At 45.7% G+C, this 15,267-nt stretch overlaps 1 protein-coding gene across 8 annotated transcripts in view; it reads left to right on the top strand.

Moving 5' to 3' along the window:
- Positions 1–14,543, top strand: part of LOC139564754 (axin-1-like) — a 42,760-nt gene extending 28,217 nt beyond the window's left edge. For 6 of the 8 annotated variants that reach the window (XM_071384540.1, XM_071384538.1, XM_071384539.1 and 3 more), the window contains 7 exons: positions 837–933; positions 4,779–4,916; positions 7,644–8,200; positions 8,339–8,497; positions 8,655–8,906; positions 11,323–11,472; positions 11,722–14,543. In XM_071384540.1, coding sequence (XP_071240641.1) covers positions 837–933; positions 4,779–4,916; positions 7,644–8,200; positions 8,339–8,497; positions 8,655–8,906; positions 11,323–11,472; positions 11,722–11,842 — 1,474 coding nt within the window. In that variant the 3' untranslated portion in view covers positions 11,843–14,543. Of the gene's footprint in view, positions 1–836; positions 934–4,778; positions 4,917–7,643; positions 8,201–8,338; positions 8,498–8,654; positions 8,907–9,341; positions 9,374–9,707; positions 9,784–11,322; positions 11,473–11,721 lie in introns of all 8 variants that reach the window. The other 2 variants (XM_071384545.1, XM_071384543.1) reach the window with 2 other exon arrangements.
- The last annotated feature ends 724 nt before the right edge of the window (positions 14,544–15,267 follow it).

Here is a 15,267-nt window from a genome sequence, read left to right as displayed (position 1 = left end):
CCTTTTCCCCCTGTCTGTCTGTCTCACTGGGAGCAGCAACACATCTCTCTCTGCTCCTCTCCTCAGAGAACAGCCATCTGTTCATTACCCACACGAATGATCGCTGCTAAATGTCATTACTTATGCTAATTATAGAGCTATAAACTGGGAGGTACGACAGGGCCAAAGTATGTCATTTGAAGGCATTGACCTGTTACCCTTTAAATCAAGTTTCCCGGAATTGTGAGGAAATGGTGGAGAATTGACGGTAAAAGGTTGAGTAGATTATGACAGGCTCTCATAATTGTGTAAAAGGAGTCGGTACACAAAGAATACAAATAAAATGTTATAGCCTACGTCTTATATGACCTACCCACATTGCTTGACAACGGTTTGTTTCAAGATGGGTAAATGTATAAGCAGCGCCTTTGGAGGATCCCATGTTGGACACAAGCTGTTATTTAGCGCAGCGATCCTCTTTCTTCCGCCTTAGCGGGAAGCACACTGTTTCCCTTTAGAGTAGATGGAGCTAGGATGTGTTGGCAGAGGGAAGCCAGAGAAGACAGGAACGGTGCTGTAACTTCAGAGATGGCACAGGGGAACGCATGTTAACGAAACATCAAAGGCTGCTCAGCAGGACAAAAACATGTGTCTGAAGCAGGTTAGATTGGAGGCCATTATCTGCTGTTTGCTCCACAGCTCCTGGCACAGACGAGGCAAACCCAGCAGTACCACTGAGACGTGGGATAAAACAGTTCTTGGTGTTGGTGTCAGCGACCACACCAGCTTCAAAGTAACCTATGAGTTTTCCAGTTTTGAATATGTTTGTAAAATTGTCCTTTTTGTTTTTGTTCCAGAGATGGGGTTCCACCATACAAATATCGCAAACAGCATCGACGAGAGATGCACGAAAGTGCCAAAGCAAATGGGCGTGTGCCACTACCTCATATTCCTGTAAGTTAACCTTGGTTTAGCTGCACACACACACCCCTACACAAACAAGTACGCACACATACCTGCAAGATCCCCACTCGCTCATCAAAGACTGCTGACATGGCTGTAACCTGGTATTCTAGAAACATCAGTCTTTCTCAAATGTTCCCATCTCTCCACCTTCCTGCATTTGTAAGATGCCAGACTGCATCTCTCTCTGGGCCCGTGTAGGGTGTGTGAATAGCTCATAGTGAGGCTTGTGCTTTCTAAACTGTGCCTGGTGCTCTCCCCAGCCCTCAGCTGTCTGTCTGAGTTGAAGCCCATCAGACAGCAGTGTTTCTCCTCTGTGGCAGTCCCGCCTCCCTGCATGCCTCTGCAGCTCCCTACAGGAGAACTCCCATCCTAATTGGGCCTCAGGGTCAAGAGTTTAACAAAACTCTCCCTCACATTAGGATGCATGTATGTTTTTGTGTAGAATATATCTTTTTTCATCGACTTCTGTTTTTCGGGACACAGAATACAAAATAATAAAGAAACGAACTATGCATAGCAGAATAATGGAAACGCTGGCTGTCTTGTCCTTCATTGTTCTGTTTTTGTCTAATGGATTAGTCCCTGACACATACTGCAGTGGTAATGGAGAGACGTACAGTGCATTTGGAAAGTATTCAGACCCCTTGATTTTTCCCCCCCACATTTTGTTACGTTACAGGCATATTCTAAAATAGATTAAATAAAAAATTATCCTCATCAATCTACTTAATAATGACATTTTTGCAAATGTAATAAAAATCAAAAACAGAAATACTTTTATTTACATAACTATTCTGACCCTGTGCTATGGGACTTGAAATTGAGCTCAGGTGCATCCTGTTTCCATTGATCATCCTTGAGATGATTCTACAACTTGATTGGAGTCCACCTGATGGTAAATTCAATTGATTTGACATGATTTGGAAAGACACACACCTGTCTATATAAGGTCCCACAGTTGACAGTGCATGTCAGAGCAAAAAACAAGCCATGAGGTCGAAGGAATTGTCCATAAAGCTCCGAGACAGGATTGTGTCACGGTACAGATCTGGGGAAGGGTACCAAAAAATGTTGGCAGCATTGAAGGTCCCCAAGAACACAGTGGCCTCCATCATTCTTAAATGGAAGACATTTGGAACCACCAAGACTCTTCCGAGAGCTGGCGACCTGGCCAAACTGAAATCGGGGGAGAAGGGCCTTGGTCAGGGAGGTGACCAAGAACCCGATGGCCACTGACAGAGCTCCAGAGTTCCTCTGGAGATGGGAGAACCTTCCAGAAGGACAACCATCCCTGCAGCACTCCACTAATCAGGCCTTATGGTAGAGTGGCCAGACGGAAGCCACTCCTCAGTAAAAGGCATATGACGGCCTCCTTGGAGTTTGCCAAAAGGCACCTAAAGGACACTCAGACCATAATAAACAAGATTCTCTGGACTGATAAAACCAAGATTGAACTCTTTGTTCTGAATGCCAAGCGTCACATCTGGAGGAAACCTGGCACCATCCTTACTGTGAAGCATGGTGGTGGCAGCATCATGCTGTGGGGATGTTTTTCAGCGGCAGGGACTGGGAAACTAGTCAGGATTGAGGGAAAGATGAACGGAGCAAAGTACAGAGAGATCTTTGATGAAAACCTGCTCCAGAGTGCTCAGGACCTCAGACTTGGGCAAAGGTTCACCTTCCAACAGGACAACGACCATAAGCACACAGCCAAGACAACGCCGGAGTGGCTTTGGGACAAGTCTCTGAATGTCCTTGTGTGGCCCAGCCAGAGCCTGACTTGAACCCGATCGAACATCTGGAGAGACCTGAAAATAGTTGTGCAACGACGCTCCCCATCCAACCTGACAGAGCTTGAGAGGATCTGCAGAGAAGAATGGAAGAAACTCCCCAAATACAGGTGTACCAAGCTTGTAGCGTCATACCCAAGAAGACTCGAAGCTGTAATCACTGCCAAAGGTGCTTCAACAAAGTACTGAGTAAAGGGTCTGAATACTTATGTAACTGTGATATTTCTGGGGGGTTTTCTTCCATTTAAAAAAATAATAATCTGAAAATCTGTTTTTGCTTTGTCATTATGGGGTATTGTGAGTAGATTGATGAGAAAAATGTAATACATTTTATAACAACCCTGTAACGTAACAACATGTGGAAAAAGTCAAGGGGTCTGAATACTTTCTGAATGCACTGCATACACTGAGTGTACAAAACATTAGAAACACCTACTCTTTCCATGACATAAAATGACCAGGTGAATCCAGGTAAAAGCGATCAACCCTTGTTGATGTCATTGTTAAACCCACTTCAATCAGTGTAGATGAAGGTGACTATAGGTTATGTGGATTGTGTATGTGTGCCATTTCAGAGGGTGACTGGGCAAGACAAAATATTGAATTGCCTTTGAACAGGGTACGGTAGTAGGTGCCAGGTCCACCGGTTTGTGTCAAGAACTGCAACGCTGCTGGGTTTTTCACGCTCAACAGTTTCCCGTGAGTATCAAGAAAGGTCCACCACCCAAAGGACATCCAGCCAACTTGACATAACTGTGGGAAGCATTGGGGTCAACATGGTCCAGCATCCCTGTGGAACTCTTTGACACCTTGTAGTCCATGCCCTGATGAATTGAGGCTGTTCTGAGGGCAAAAGGGGGTACAACTCAATATTAGGACGGTGTTCCTAATGTTTTGTACGCTCTGTGTACAATCATCACTAATAGAGGGTAATAGCCACAGTAGTGAAATAATTTCTACAACCAGGTCTTCTAATGGCCATAAAGCTACTCTGGGCTGTTTGTGTGTAAAGCTTTGTCTGTGTTGGGTAAAATGAATATGAATCCAACTGAAACCAAATTCAAAGAGAAAATAGCAGTCAGAGCTGGAGAAATCTCCGACTTTGTAATCAGCATGTGGACATATCCTGTGTGCTTGGGTGGGGCCCTGAGTAAAACGGCCCTCTACAATATTTAGGCTGTACCCAGAATGTACTTTAATCTCTCTTTGCTAGATTACTACAACAATGCACTTTACAGGCTTGAGTTGTGTTGGGAATACCAGCTACGAGCTGCATATTCCCAGCATCTCCCTTTGATAAAAATGTACTTCACTCTGCTGCCTGTAATTAAACATGCAATGATAGGGATTATTTTGAACGGACAATCACCTTTTAGAGGTGAAGTCTGGTCTGTGGTGTACCCGTGGGTTTTCACAGTGTTTTTCCAGACGTGGCCTGTAGCTCAGACACTGTTAACCTTTATTTAACTAGGCAAGTGGGCCATGGTGTCACGCTGCAACGGGTCGATCTGGAGATTGATTTCGCTGTTTTCTTTTTTAATGGCTATTATAAAGTCACTGACCAACAAAGTTGTTTATGGCTGATATTTGACTAACTATCTTGTGCATTTTCTTTAACTTTGGAAGTACCCTATGTTGAAACTTCGTTGTTGAGATGAATGCCTGTGGCTTACAGCATACATTCTGCGTAGTAGCCTATATCAGACTATTCAAAGCCTTAAACCATGTCAAATCAGACCTTGTAGGTACTACATTAGCTACTAAGCAGTAGTCTTCTTGACTTTGGTTTGAGGTTATTGTTTTGGCACGTTCATTTCCATTACAGGTCTCCTGTTTAGCTTTTCCCTGATAAACTGTAGACTTGTTTGATAAGTCTTTCCTCCTTATGTACCATTTTCTCCCTTCTGTTCTATCAACCGAAGTGAACAGCATAGGGGACCACAGGTTTTACCTTTTTGAGGAGAAAACGGCAACAATGTTATCAGCGAATGACTACCGGTACAATTTGAAATGAACTGAAAATTGTGTGTTTCCCTCTGTTAGCGCACAAACCGGATACCAAAGGACATTCACGTGGAGCCGGAGAAGTTTGCGGCGGATCTGATCAGCCGGCTGGAGGGAGTGCAGAGGGAGAGGGAGGCCCAGGAGAAACTGGAGGAGCGGCTGAAGAGAGTCCGATTGGTACGTTGTTGTCCACAGAAATACCACTATGCTGTCGGTGTGATCCCTCTCCCTGGTGGGGCGCTGTACTACTCTATATGCCCCCATCATCCTCTTAACAGCCTCTTACCATGTTCTCTATAGCTGGTCGCTGTTTGTCTGGCTGTCTATCAGAAGGTACACTGTAATATCTCAGTTGTTTTGAAAGGACTGGGTTGATTCATTCAAAGGAAACAGACATTATTCCATTATGAATCATTTATAGAAGTGTAGCTCTGGCCTATCAGGGATCCATCCCGCTGTATCCTGGATCCCTTTGTCTCTGGCATCAGATGGAAGACCTGTAGACAGCCTGAGCCACTTGTGAGCCTGGCGCACTGTAATGACTTTGTTTGAAGTCAGTTGGAGCGTGAAGAAATGCCTGCGCTCACCGCAAATGGAATCTCTTTCGGTACACAGAGCCAGGTCTTAAGTCTCAAGGCAGATATTTTATGTCGTTTGGCCCCTCTGTAAGAGGAGCCGCCATCATGGAACAGTAGGTTTCTCTTTATTAAGAGCTGGTGGCAGACGGGAGTGACAAATAGTGACTCTATTAACTGATATTCTTACCTAAATCAAAGATAAGCTAGTTCCCCCCCCAAATTCCTCTCCACTGCTCTCTAACCTGGTTTTCATCCACAGACTTACACCCTGATCTCACTGAATGTGGCCTCAATCCAATGTTGATTGATGGAGAGGTCACATCCGGTCTCGGCATACTCCCTCAGTAGTGTCTGAAAGGAATGGGTCAATATAGCAGGATAGCCTGTGGTATTATGGTGCTGTTGACTGATGAAATCATTTGTCGTCTTCATCTCTCCTCTAAATAATACAGAACCTTTAGGATCAATGCATTGCTGCCACTGAGAGATAAATAACTTAATAGGCGTTTTTCGCTTTACTTTTCAACGCTCTGAATATTGGCCCACCTAATGTATAATTTACATGTTCAATAGCAGCAGTACGTTCCACTTCCCTGAGGTGAGAGTGAGTGAGAGAGACTCAGTACATCACATTCATTAGTAGATGCCTTTTTAGCAGGATGGGCTCAGCAGGTCTGGATCTGGCCTCATTTTGGCACGAACAGGGTAACTGAGAGTGCAGAGCAATGGCCTGCACAGCTGCTCTGAGCCAGAGACCGAGAGCCAGGCCAATATCTGCACGCGCCAGTCAGACCCTCATCAAAAAGTCCTTAGCTCCCGCCCAGGATTCCTCTACCTGGAGTGAGCATCAAAGCCTCCACCACATAAATTGCCCACTGTTATTTGCCAATGATTCCCATGTTGAAATGCCATCAAAGGTGTGTGGGAAGGGTGAGGCGGTGAGAAGCCAATGGGGGCTGATGTGTTTTAGTTAGGGGAGTGGAAGACCGAGTCCACACATCCTTAGCAATTCAGTTAGTTGCAGAGACGGAGACAGACCTGGTGAAATAAGGGCACAATGATATGCACAGCTGCTACATGTCATACAGTTAGTTACTATGGCTGTATGTCTCATACAGTTAGTTACTATGGCTGTACGTGTCATACAGTTAGTTACTATGGCTGTACGTCTCATACAGTTAGTTACTATGGCTGTACGTCTCATACAGTTAGTTACTATGGCTGTACGTGCCATACAGTTAGTTACTATGACTGTACGTGCCATACGGTTAGTTACTATGGCTGTACTTGCCATACGGTTAGTTACTATGGCTGTACGTGCCATACGGTTAGTTACTATGGCTGTACGTGCCATACGGTTAGTTGCTATGGCTGTACGTGCCATACGGTTAGTTGCTATGGCTGTACGTGCCATACGGTTAGTTGCTATGGCTGTACGTGCCATACGGTTAGTTGCTATGGCTGTACGTGCCATACGGTTAGTTACTATGGCTGTACGTGCCATACGGTTAGTTACTATGACTGTACGTGCCATACGGTTAGTTACTATGACTGTACGTGCCATACGGTTAGTTACTATGGCTGTACGTGCCATACGGTTAGTTACTATGGCTGTACGTGCCATACGGTTAGTTGCTATGGCTGTACGTGCCATACGGTTAGTTCCTATGGCTGTACGTGCCATACGGTTAGTTGCTATGGCTGTACGTGCCATACGGTTAGTTGCTATGGCTGTACGTGCCATACGGTTAGTTGCTATGGCTGTACGTGCCATACGGTTAGTTACTATGGCTGACTGCGCCTTTGTCTAGGAACTAGTACATAGCAATATTGTAGCTTGAAATATATAGAGCTATTTAATTGTAGTAAAAATCAAGGGTCTATTGAGAGCTAAGATTATGCTGGCAGACATGATGTAGAGCGAAATAGCTTTGCACCACAGAGGAAGAACATTGCCTCTGCAGCAGAGCCGTGATAATGCCACGGCACGTGTTAACACATGGTCTCGTGGAAGTGTGCCATCTGCTGGTGTGACTGATTGGAACAAATTGCCTTTTGCCTTTTGAAATGACTTTAGCAGTTGTTCTTTCACAATGCTGAGTTGGGGCTCCATTTATTTTCTTGGGAAATGACCAGACGCTGAAGCTCATACATGTGGGTTGTAATTGAGATATGTCTCAATGTACAGCAGAAATGAATGTGTAGGATATATTTGTGTATTATATACTGATGTGATCTCTGATATGCCAACTTGTAGTATTGCTGTTGAGTTGGGTAGTAACCACCTTCAGTATATTTAATGATCATTTATTTTTCTTTCTGGAAGGAGGAAGAGGGTGAGGATGCAGACATCTCCACATCCACCTCGTTCTCCAGTCACAGACTGCCCCCTGGTGCCCACCCACAGCACTACAACAACCCCCGCTACTCTGACATTGGCTACAACGGCCTGGCGCTGCGTCCTGACGCCCACGAGGAGAACCCCGAGAGCATCCTGGACGACCACGTCCAGCGAGTCATGAAGACCCCCGGCTGCCAGTCCCCGGGCACCGGCCGCCACTCTCCCAAGTCCCGCTCACCCGATGGCTTCCCTGCAGGTGGCAAGGTGCCCGGACCTGGGATGCCACTGCCCACAGGCCCGGGCAAACACCCAGCTCGGCTGGGGCCCAAGGGGGAAGCTGCCAGCCACCAATACCACCACAAACACGTGCACCACATCCACCACCCGGCCGGAGGGAAGCCCAAAGAGCAGGTGGAGGCTGACGCAGCCATGAGGGTCAATGGTAACTTCCACTGGGGGGTGGAGCAGCACAACTATGGGTCCAAGTCTCGCAACTATGCTGACGGCATGGGCCCCAGCCCGATGGATCCTATGGGCTACAGGTACACACAGAAGCACACAGCCTCTTCATGTCTCTTTGAATTATGTTTTTAGTTCTTCCATGTCTCCAATCTTTTTCTATTTCTTTTTTTACACTTGCCATTAACGTCATTGTCCTTTTTATCATGCAATTTCCGTAGTAGCAAAGGTAGCACGCTATCGAAGCGGCCGTTTAAGAAGGCTGAGGAGGTGCGGACCTTTGAGGTGCCCGTGCCTCCGGAGGACGTGGAGAGGAACCAGAAGATCCTCCAGTGGATGATGGAGGGAGAGGCGGTCCGCAACAAGAAGAGCCCCTACGGGTGAGTTCCGGCTTTATGGGTGACCCCTAGCTGTCTTTCCCACGTAGGGAATCGGTAACGTACAACCACAGTGATGCAAGTCAATTGAATTTACTCTGATCTGTATTATGGTGGTATGTGTACATTTGGGTCAAACAATGACAAGGATGTCTCCCAGGAGCACCACAGGGTCCAAGAAGACCCCGTCGAGCCACGAGGTGTCGCGGCCCAGCTCCGTGGAGCGTCCCGGGGCAGTGCATCCTTGGGTCAGCGCCCAGCTGCGGAACAATGTGCAGCCCTCACACCCCTTCATCCAGGACCCCACCATGCCCCCCAACCCGGCCCCCAACCCCCTCACCCAGCTGGAGGAGGCTAGGAGGAGACTGGAGGAGGAGAAGAAGAAGACGGGGACCTTACAGACCAAACAGAGGTGAGTCGGCGTTACCTGGGGAGGAAGGGAGAGGTCTCTGTCACAGCCTGGTTCTTCATGTCATGTCTAGCCATCCGTTGTATTGTTGTAGTGATTGTGACAGCCATGTGACTGAATCACCAAACTCATCCTTTTGATAATACAGGCAAAAAAGGAATAACGTTATCGAAAAGTAATGTTTGTGCTGAAACAGCAAATGTTGAGGTGAACTGAGGCATGACAGAGTCTCAGACTTCTAAAGAATGAAATATTCTTCCCTTTTTCTTCTTCACTTTTCTCACTGATCAAACCCCATTTTGAGTAGCGTGATGCACTGACCAACCTTGTTTTACATTTTCATTGCACCTCTGTGCATGATCACTGGTGTGTGTATCCTGGTTGGTGTGGCCCTGTGGCTGGTCCGCGTCTAACTCCCAGGGTTGTTGGGTCCTTCAGGTATGTGATGGAAGTGATCCAGCGTGGTGCCTGCCGCCAGGCCCGCCCTGTTCCCACCGCTCAGCGTGGTGCCTGCCGCCAGGCCCGCCCTGTTCCCACCGCTCAGCGTGGTGCCTGCCGCCAGGCCCGCCCTGTTCCCACCGCTCAGCGTGGCGCCTGCCGCCAGGCCCGCCCTGTTCCCACCGCTCAGCGTGGCGCCTGCCGCCAGGCCCGCCCTGTTCCCACCGCTCAGCGTGGCGCCTGCCGCCAGGCCCGCCCTGTTCCCACCGCTCAGCGTGGCGCCTGCCGCCAGGCCCGCCCTGTTCCCACCGCTCAGCGTGGCGCCTGCCGCCAGGCCCGCCCTGTTCCCACCGCTCTACGTGGCGCCTGCCGCCAGGCCCGCCCTGTTCCCACCACTCAGCGTGGTGCCTGCCGTCTCTGACACGGAGCTCTCCGAGTCCCAGTACGTCCAGTCTGGTTTACCCCAGTAGCCCTTAACACCCACCGTCACAGCAGCACCCAAACCCCCATCCCATTGGTCACAGCAGCACCCAAACCCCCATCCCATTGGTCACAGCAGCACCCAAACCCCCATCCCATTGGTCACAGCAGCACCCAAACCCCCATCCCATTGGTCACAGCAGCACCCAAACCCCCATCCCATTGGTCACAGCAGCACCCCAACTCACCACCTCCTCCCATGTCTATCACCAGCAGCATCCAGACCCGACTGCTCTGTATCTGCACAGCCATAAGAGGCCTGTCTGTATGACTAGACTCCATAGAGATTACTACCGTACATGTTTGGTTACTGGCATTACTACTTGTATCCCCATAATCTAGTAGTAGTTTCCTGTACAATAACATCTGTGTGTAGTTTAGTTTTTTGTAAATTATAAATTCATATTTGATCTGATTATTTGCTTATGTATGGGTGGGGATTGGAATAATCAGTCTCACCTTTTCAGCCATTTCTTAGTCAGACAGTATTCCATGGCTGCAGGGTGAAGGCTAAAACAGTGGATGACAGCGAGAATGATCATACCTCTAGCTTCACACTGGTGGGATGAGAGGGATTAGAATGATATTAAGTGGAGAGAGATGGGGAAGATAGAACTGGAGGACAGGGAGGGAGGTAGCAGGAGGCAGCAGCTAGGGAGAGGTGTACTGTAAGCTGCATGGGGCGAGAACGCAGAGCTTTGTTCTCTGTGTGAAGCTGCAGTTTGTTTGATGTCCCGTGGCTTCTTCCTCCGATGGACAGTTTAGTGATGTAGGGGGACAGGATAGCTGCAGTAAGGAGCAGATGAAAGCCTGGCTATCCTGGGCCTCCACCACCTCACCCCACACCATCAAACCCAACAACAGACGCAGGGGCGTGCAGTTGGAACACTACTTACTGTAGTAGCCTACTCCCTGCTGGTAGCATTTGGGCATAACACCTCTTCATCACAATCCCATTTAAACATGTGAGCATTTCCTTGCGGGAACAACATTACCTCCAAGAACTCTGATTGATAAATGAATACTTTCCCTGGACAAGGTCCTTAGGGCAATATTACCTGTACCGGGAGTGCTCAATTTGATAGCATTTTAGAGGAAATCAATGCTGTAAAGTCACACATTGTGGCTCATGAAGTATTCAAATCATGAAACTGATTCTTTGAATTTGTTTGTCAAACATATTTAGCATTTATTGGTTTTCTCCTTTTTGGCAGAACTCTGGAAATCAAACTAAGGCCCCCCACTAGGGGTCCCCGGCCCCCTGGTTGATTATGCTTCGCCACCTAAACAGTCATTCACTGCATAGCAACTCTGGTGGCGCTCACAGCCAAAACATTTCTAAGTTGTAAAGTGGGAGTATGAGTGACTTGAAATCTTGTTTCCTTACATCAGATTCTGACTGAGAGGAAATTATACCTCTGGATGTCAGAATTTCAGGCAAAAGATGAAAGGAAGCCTTGACTTGACAAATTGAATGAACCTCTTTCTTGTTTGTTTGCAGACATAAAGTGACGAAGAAGCCCGCGTGTGAGAACATTACGGTGGCCTACTACTTCTGTGGGGAGCCCATCCCGTACAGGACGTCGGTCAAAGGTTGCATGGTCATGCTGGGCCAGTTCAAAGAGCTGCTGACTAAGAAAGGAAGCTACAGGTGAGGTCACTACTCTACCTGGTGAGGCACAGGAAACTAGATTCACAGGATGATGTTATGTGACAGTTTAGTCTATTAAACTCTGCAGTCCTTGAAATTGAATATCACGTTTTTGTTTATGGTAACGCGGAAAATGAACCACATTCCAAAGTCAATTTTTAGTCTTATGTAAATTTGGTGCATAATAAATAAAGCTTTTTCAATGAACTTGAACTAACAACCAACTGTTCTCTATCCAACCGACTCTAGGTATTTTTTCAAGAAGGTAAGCAATGACTTTGGGGTGGTGTTCGAAGAGGTACGCGAAGATGACGCCGTCCTGCCCATCTTTGAGGAGAAGATCATTGGGAAAGTGGAAAAGATTGATTGACATGGAGGTGGAGAGGAAGGAGACGCTCACAAAGTCGGCCTGCGATGGCGCTATCGATGGATGAGCTGTTCACTTGAGAGAGACGGAGAGAAAGTGTTTGATTAGCGGGAGGATTGGCAGGGGAGAAAAGGTACCGGAGTAAGTCGCTACAGGAGGGAATGGATGAAAGTAGGAGAGAATGAGGAGAAGAGTGCATAGTGGTCACTGTGGTAGACCCTTGTGACTCCAAGGCTTTCATATCTGCTCAGTGCCACTGCATTGTGCAGACAGAGTAGGAAAGCGTTGGACAACAAAACAAAACAAAAGCTGACATTCTCTCCTTCAGTCTCTTTCTGAGTGTAATGTAATGTAGCATTGTACAATTTGACTAGATGAAAAATGCTATGAATCTGCTTACTAAAGCAGCATATTATTTTTGATATGACGTATCAGAAGGTATCCTTTCTAATGTAACCAAGCGTGTCATTTTTTATATGTGTTGGTACCAGATGTGTACAGATTGTCTGTTTTAAAACATAACGATAAAGTTTTATATTATCTATTTAAATATTTTGAAAAAAAGCGGTCGTTTTAATCCTTTTAAAGCGGTGGCGCTGTTCCAATTCCACGAGATCCAAGTGTTTTGACAGGGCTGTGTTTCAAGTATTGTAGGAACTATTATACAGCCCCATGTTCTACCAAGTGCTTTTTACAGGAACACTCAACCTTGCCGGTCCTCTAAAGTTAAGTGGCATTGAGTTGTCGTGCTGCACTTATCACTGTATTATGCATTAGTGTCAATTGCGCAAAATGAAAAAGGAATGCCTTCTTGAGGTTGCCCTTAACTGATTCTGCCTTCATGTTTTGTGTTTTTCAATGAGAAAGGGACTCCCCGGCAGTAGCTCGATCTGTGCACAATGTACTGTACTCTGAGGTCTCTTAACTTTCCCCATAGTGTACGTATGTATGCACATTAAATACATTATTATACCCATACCTGCAGACATCTGCCAACTTAAATTGATCCCCACTATGTTCAGTAACTTTCAGATTTTGCTACAGTTAGGTCTTAATCGTAGCAGATCAGGGCAGAAAATAACATCTTTGATAAGAGATAATCACAACCAGTTGTGGACATGCTACTGACAGTTCAAATCCAGATTCTATTTACAGTCTAGAGCTTTTGTAGGCATTTAAGACCAGAGTCCATAGTAGAAGTCTCCTGGAGGTTCATACACGGGTGTCTGTGTAGAGAAAGGGTCTGTGTGCGGAAGTTTGTCACAAAGTAACTACCGCGTTCAATAGAGCGTTGATCACCTAATGTGTGTTCACATGCATTCAGAAAGGCTCCTGACCCCATGCTTTCACTCTGGACAATGAAAGGACATAGTATATGTTTACCTAGTTAATATATCACAAATACAGCTGAATAATGACTTGTAGCCTTTCATAGCTCTATAGAGCTACATTTGGTGCCTGGCAGAAATTGTCTCTAGAAATAACTTTAGTATGAAATGATCTACTTTTTTGATAGGTCACAATACACCAAAGAGAACAGTAGAAGTTGATATATGTTTGTCATCCCCTTTTCTCTTCTTTATTTACCCTCATTCACATGGGTACTCTTTGATTATTCTCCAAATCCCTGTGTTGAAGTGGAATTCTCTTGTACAATGTTCTAGGGCAGGGCTCTCCAACCCTGTTCCTGGAGAGCTACCCTCCATGTAGGTTTCCGCTCCAACCCAGTTCCTGGAGAGCTACCCTCCATGTAGGTTTCCGCTCCAACCCTGTTCCTGGAGAGCTACCCTCCATGTAGGTTTCCACTCCAACCCCAGCTGTAACTAACCCGATTCAGCTCATCAATCAGCTAATTACTACAATCGTTTGCGCTAGATTAGGGTTGGAGGGAGCCTGCAAGGACGGTAGCTGTCCAGGAGCAGGGTTGGAGAGCCCTGTTCTAGGGCGTTGTGCCGGGGTCAGTGCAAGGTGGAATGTGCTAACCGTTGTGGTTAGGATGGTAAAGACCTGTATTGCTGGGTGTTGTTCTGTATCAACACCACATATAAGAGGACGATCTCCTTTTCTGAGATGCTGTTTTTGTATTTATTTAGATGGATATTTTTAAAGAATCTGTATAAAGTTAACATACGTAGTGGACAACCCTCTATTGTTCCTGTTTAAACATTTGAATAACCGTATTTTATGTTTTTATAACGAGAGGTATTTACTCCATGATCTTTGACAATATTGGTACTCAGCCATCATCTGTCACACTACAATGTAGAATTTGGCTCTCGGTTATAATTATTATTAGATGTTCACTGTCTGTATGTATTACCAATGGAGGGCAGTGATTCTTACTGTGAAAGCCCCAAAGTGAACTTCCCCCACTTATGGTCAATGAAATGTATATAACAACCATCACAGAGTGCCTTTTATTGCCATCTTCTCATGTCATCCGCTATGTGATTCTCAAGTATTACCAGGGCCTTGCTTTATATTTTTATTTAGCGTCTTACAAACAATGTTCTGTTGAAGTGTTTCCTATGTCACATCTCACTTTGGATAGAAAAGTTTTATGTAAATATGTAAAAATTGTACATGTCATCAACCAGCAATTCACTTAGGAGATATTCAATACCCTGGACCTGTTTCTGTGTGCTGAGTTGTGCGGTTATCATTTAAAGGTACTTGAACAATAAATACATGTAATAAACCTGAACTTCTGCATTACTTGTAGTCATTCAAATGTGTTAACTGTTTTACTGATTTTAAACTATAAACCAACAACACTTTATGAAATACTTAATATCCTATTAAACTATACTTTACTGTAAGGTGTTACCCACAAAGTAGATTTGCAATAAATAAATAAAGAATCTGCAGTGTTTTACTGGCACAGCTTCAACTGAAGATGGCAGTCTTGATTGGCTGATATTGTGAGCATTGCTTGAAGTGGGCTGGTTCTCACCCGTACATGTACCTGCACTTCAAGTGTTCTACTGCTTGACTACTGGGAACCTCGTATAGAATATTGGCTCTAGAAGATGACTCGTAAATCTGTACTGTAACCTATGGTAGTCCATGATCAGCAGAGTGAGAGAAACATTTCCTAGTGTGAGGAGTAGATTCTCAAACCTGGCTGAGATGACAGCAGTTACAGACAAATCCTTTGATAATGGTTCTGGAGGTGAACTTTGGAGAGTGGGTGTTGTCTGAATAACGGTTCAGGTTTCCAGATTGAGGTGATTAATTGGAACATTGCTACAGAATCAAATCTTGAGAATCAGAATCAAACTCTTGATTGCCTCTTGTTGTGGATTGTATTAGAACAGCTTTGCTTTTTGTTCACGAGTTTGAATCAAGTTTGAAGTATTTCAAGTCTAACTACAAAGGAAGATGTTGCAGTTCACTCTTGTCAGTTAACAATCCTTAATAGTCTATTG

The sequence above is a fragment of the Salvelinus alpinus genome, chromosome 36 (genome assembly GCF_045679555.1).
Source record: "Salvelinus alpinus chromosome 36, SLU_Salpinus.1, whole genome shotgun sequence".
Classification (NCBI taxonomy): Eukaryota; Metazoa; Chordata; class Actinopteri; order Salmoniformes; family Salmonidae; genus Salvelinus; species Salvelinus alpinus.
The sequence above is the reverse complement of the archived record's forward strand: the minus strand, read 5'-3'. Positions and strand labels throughout refer to the sequence as shown.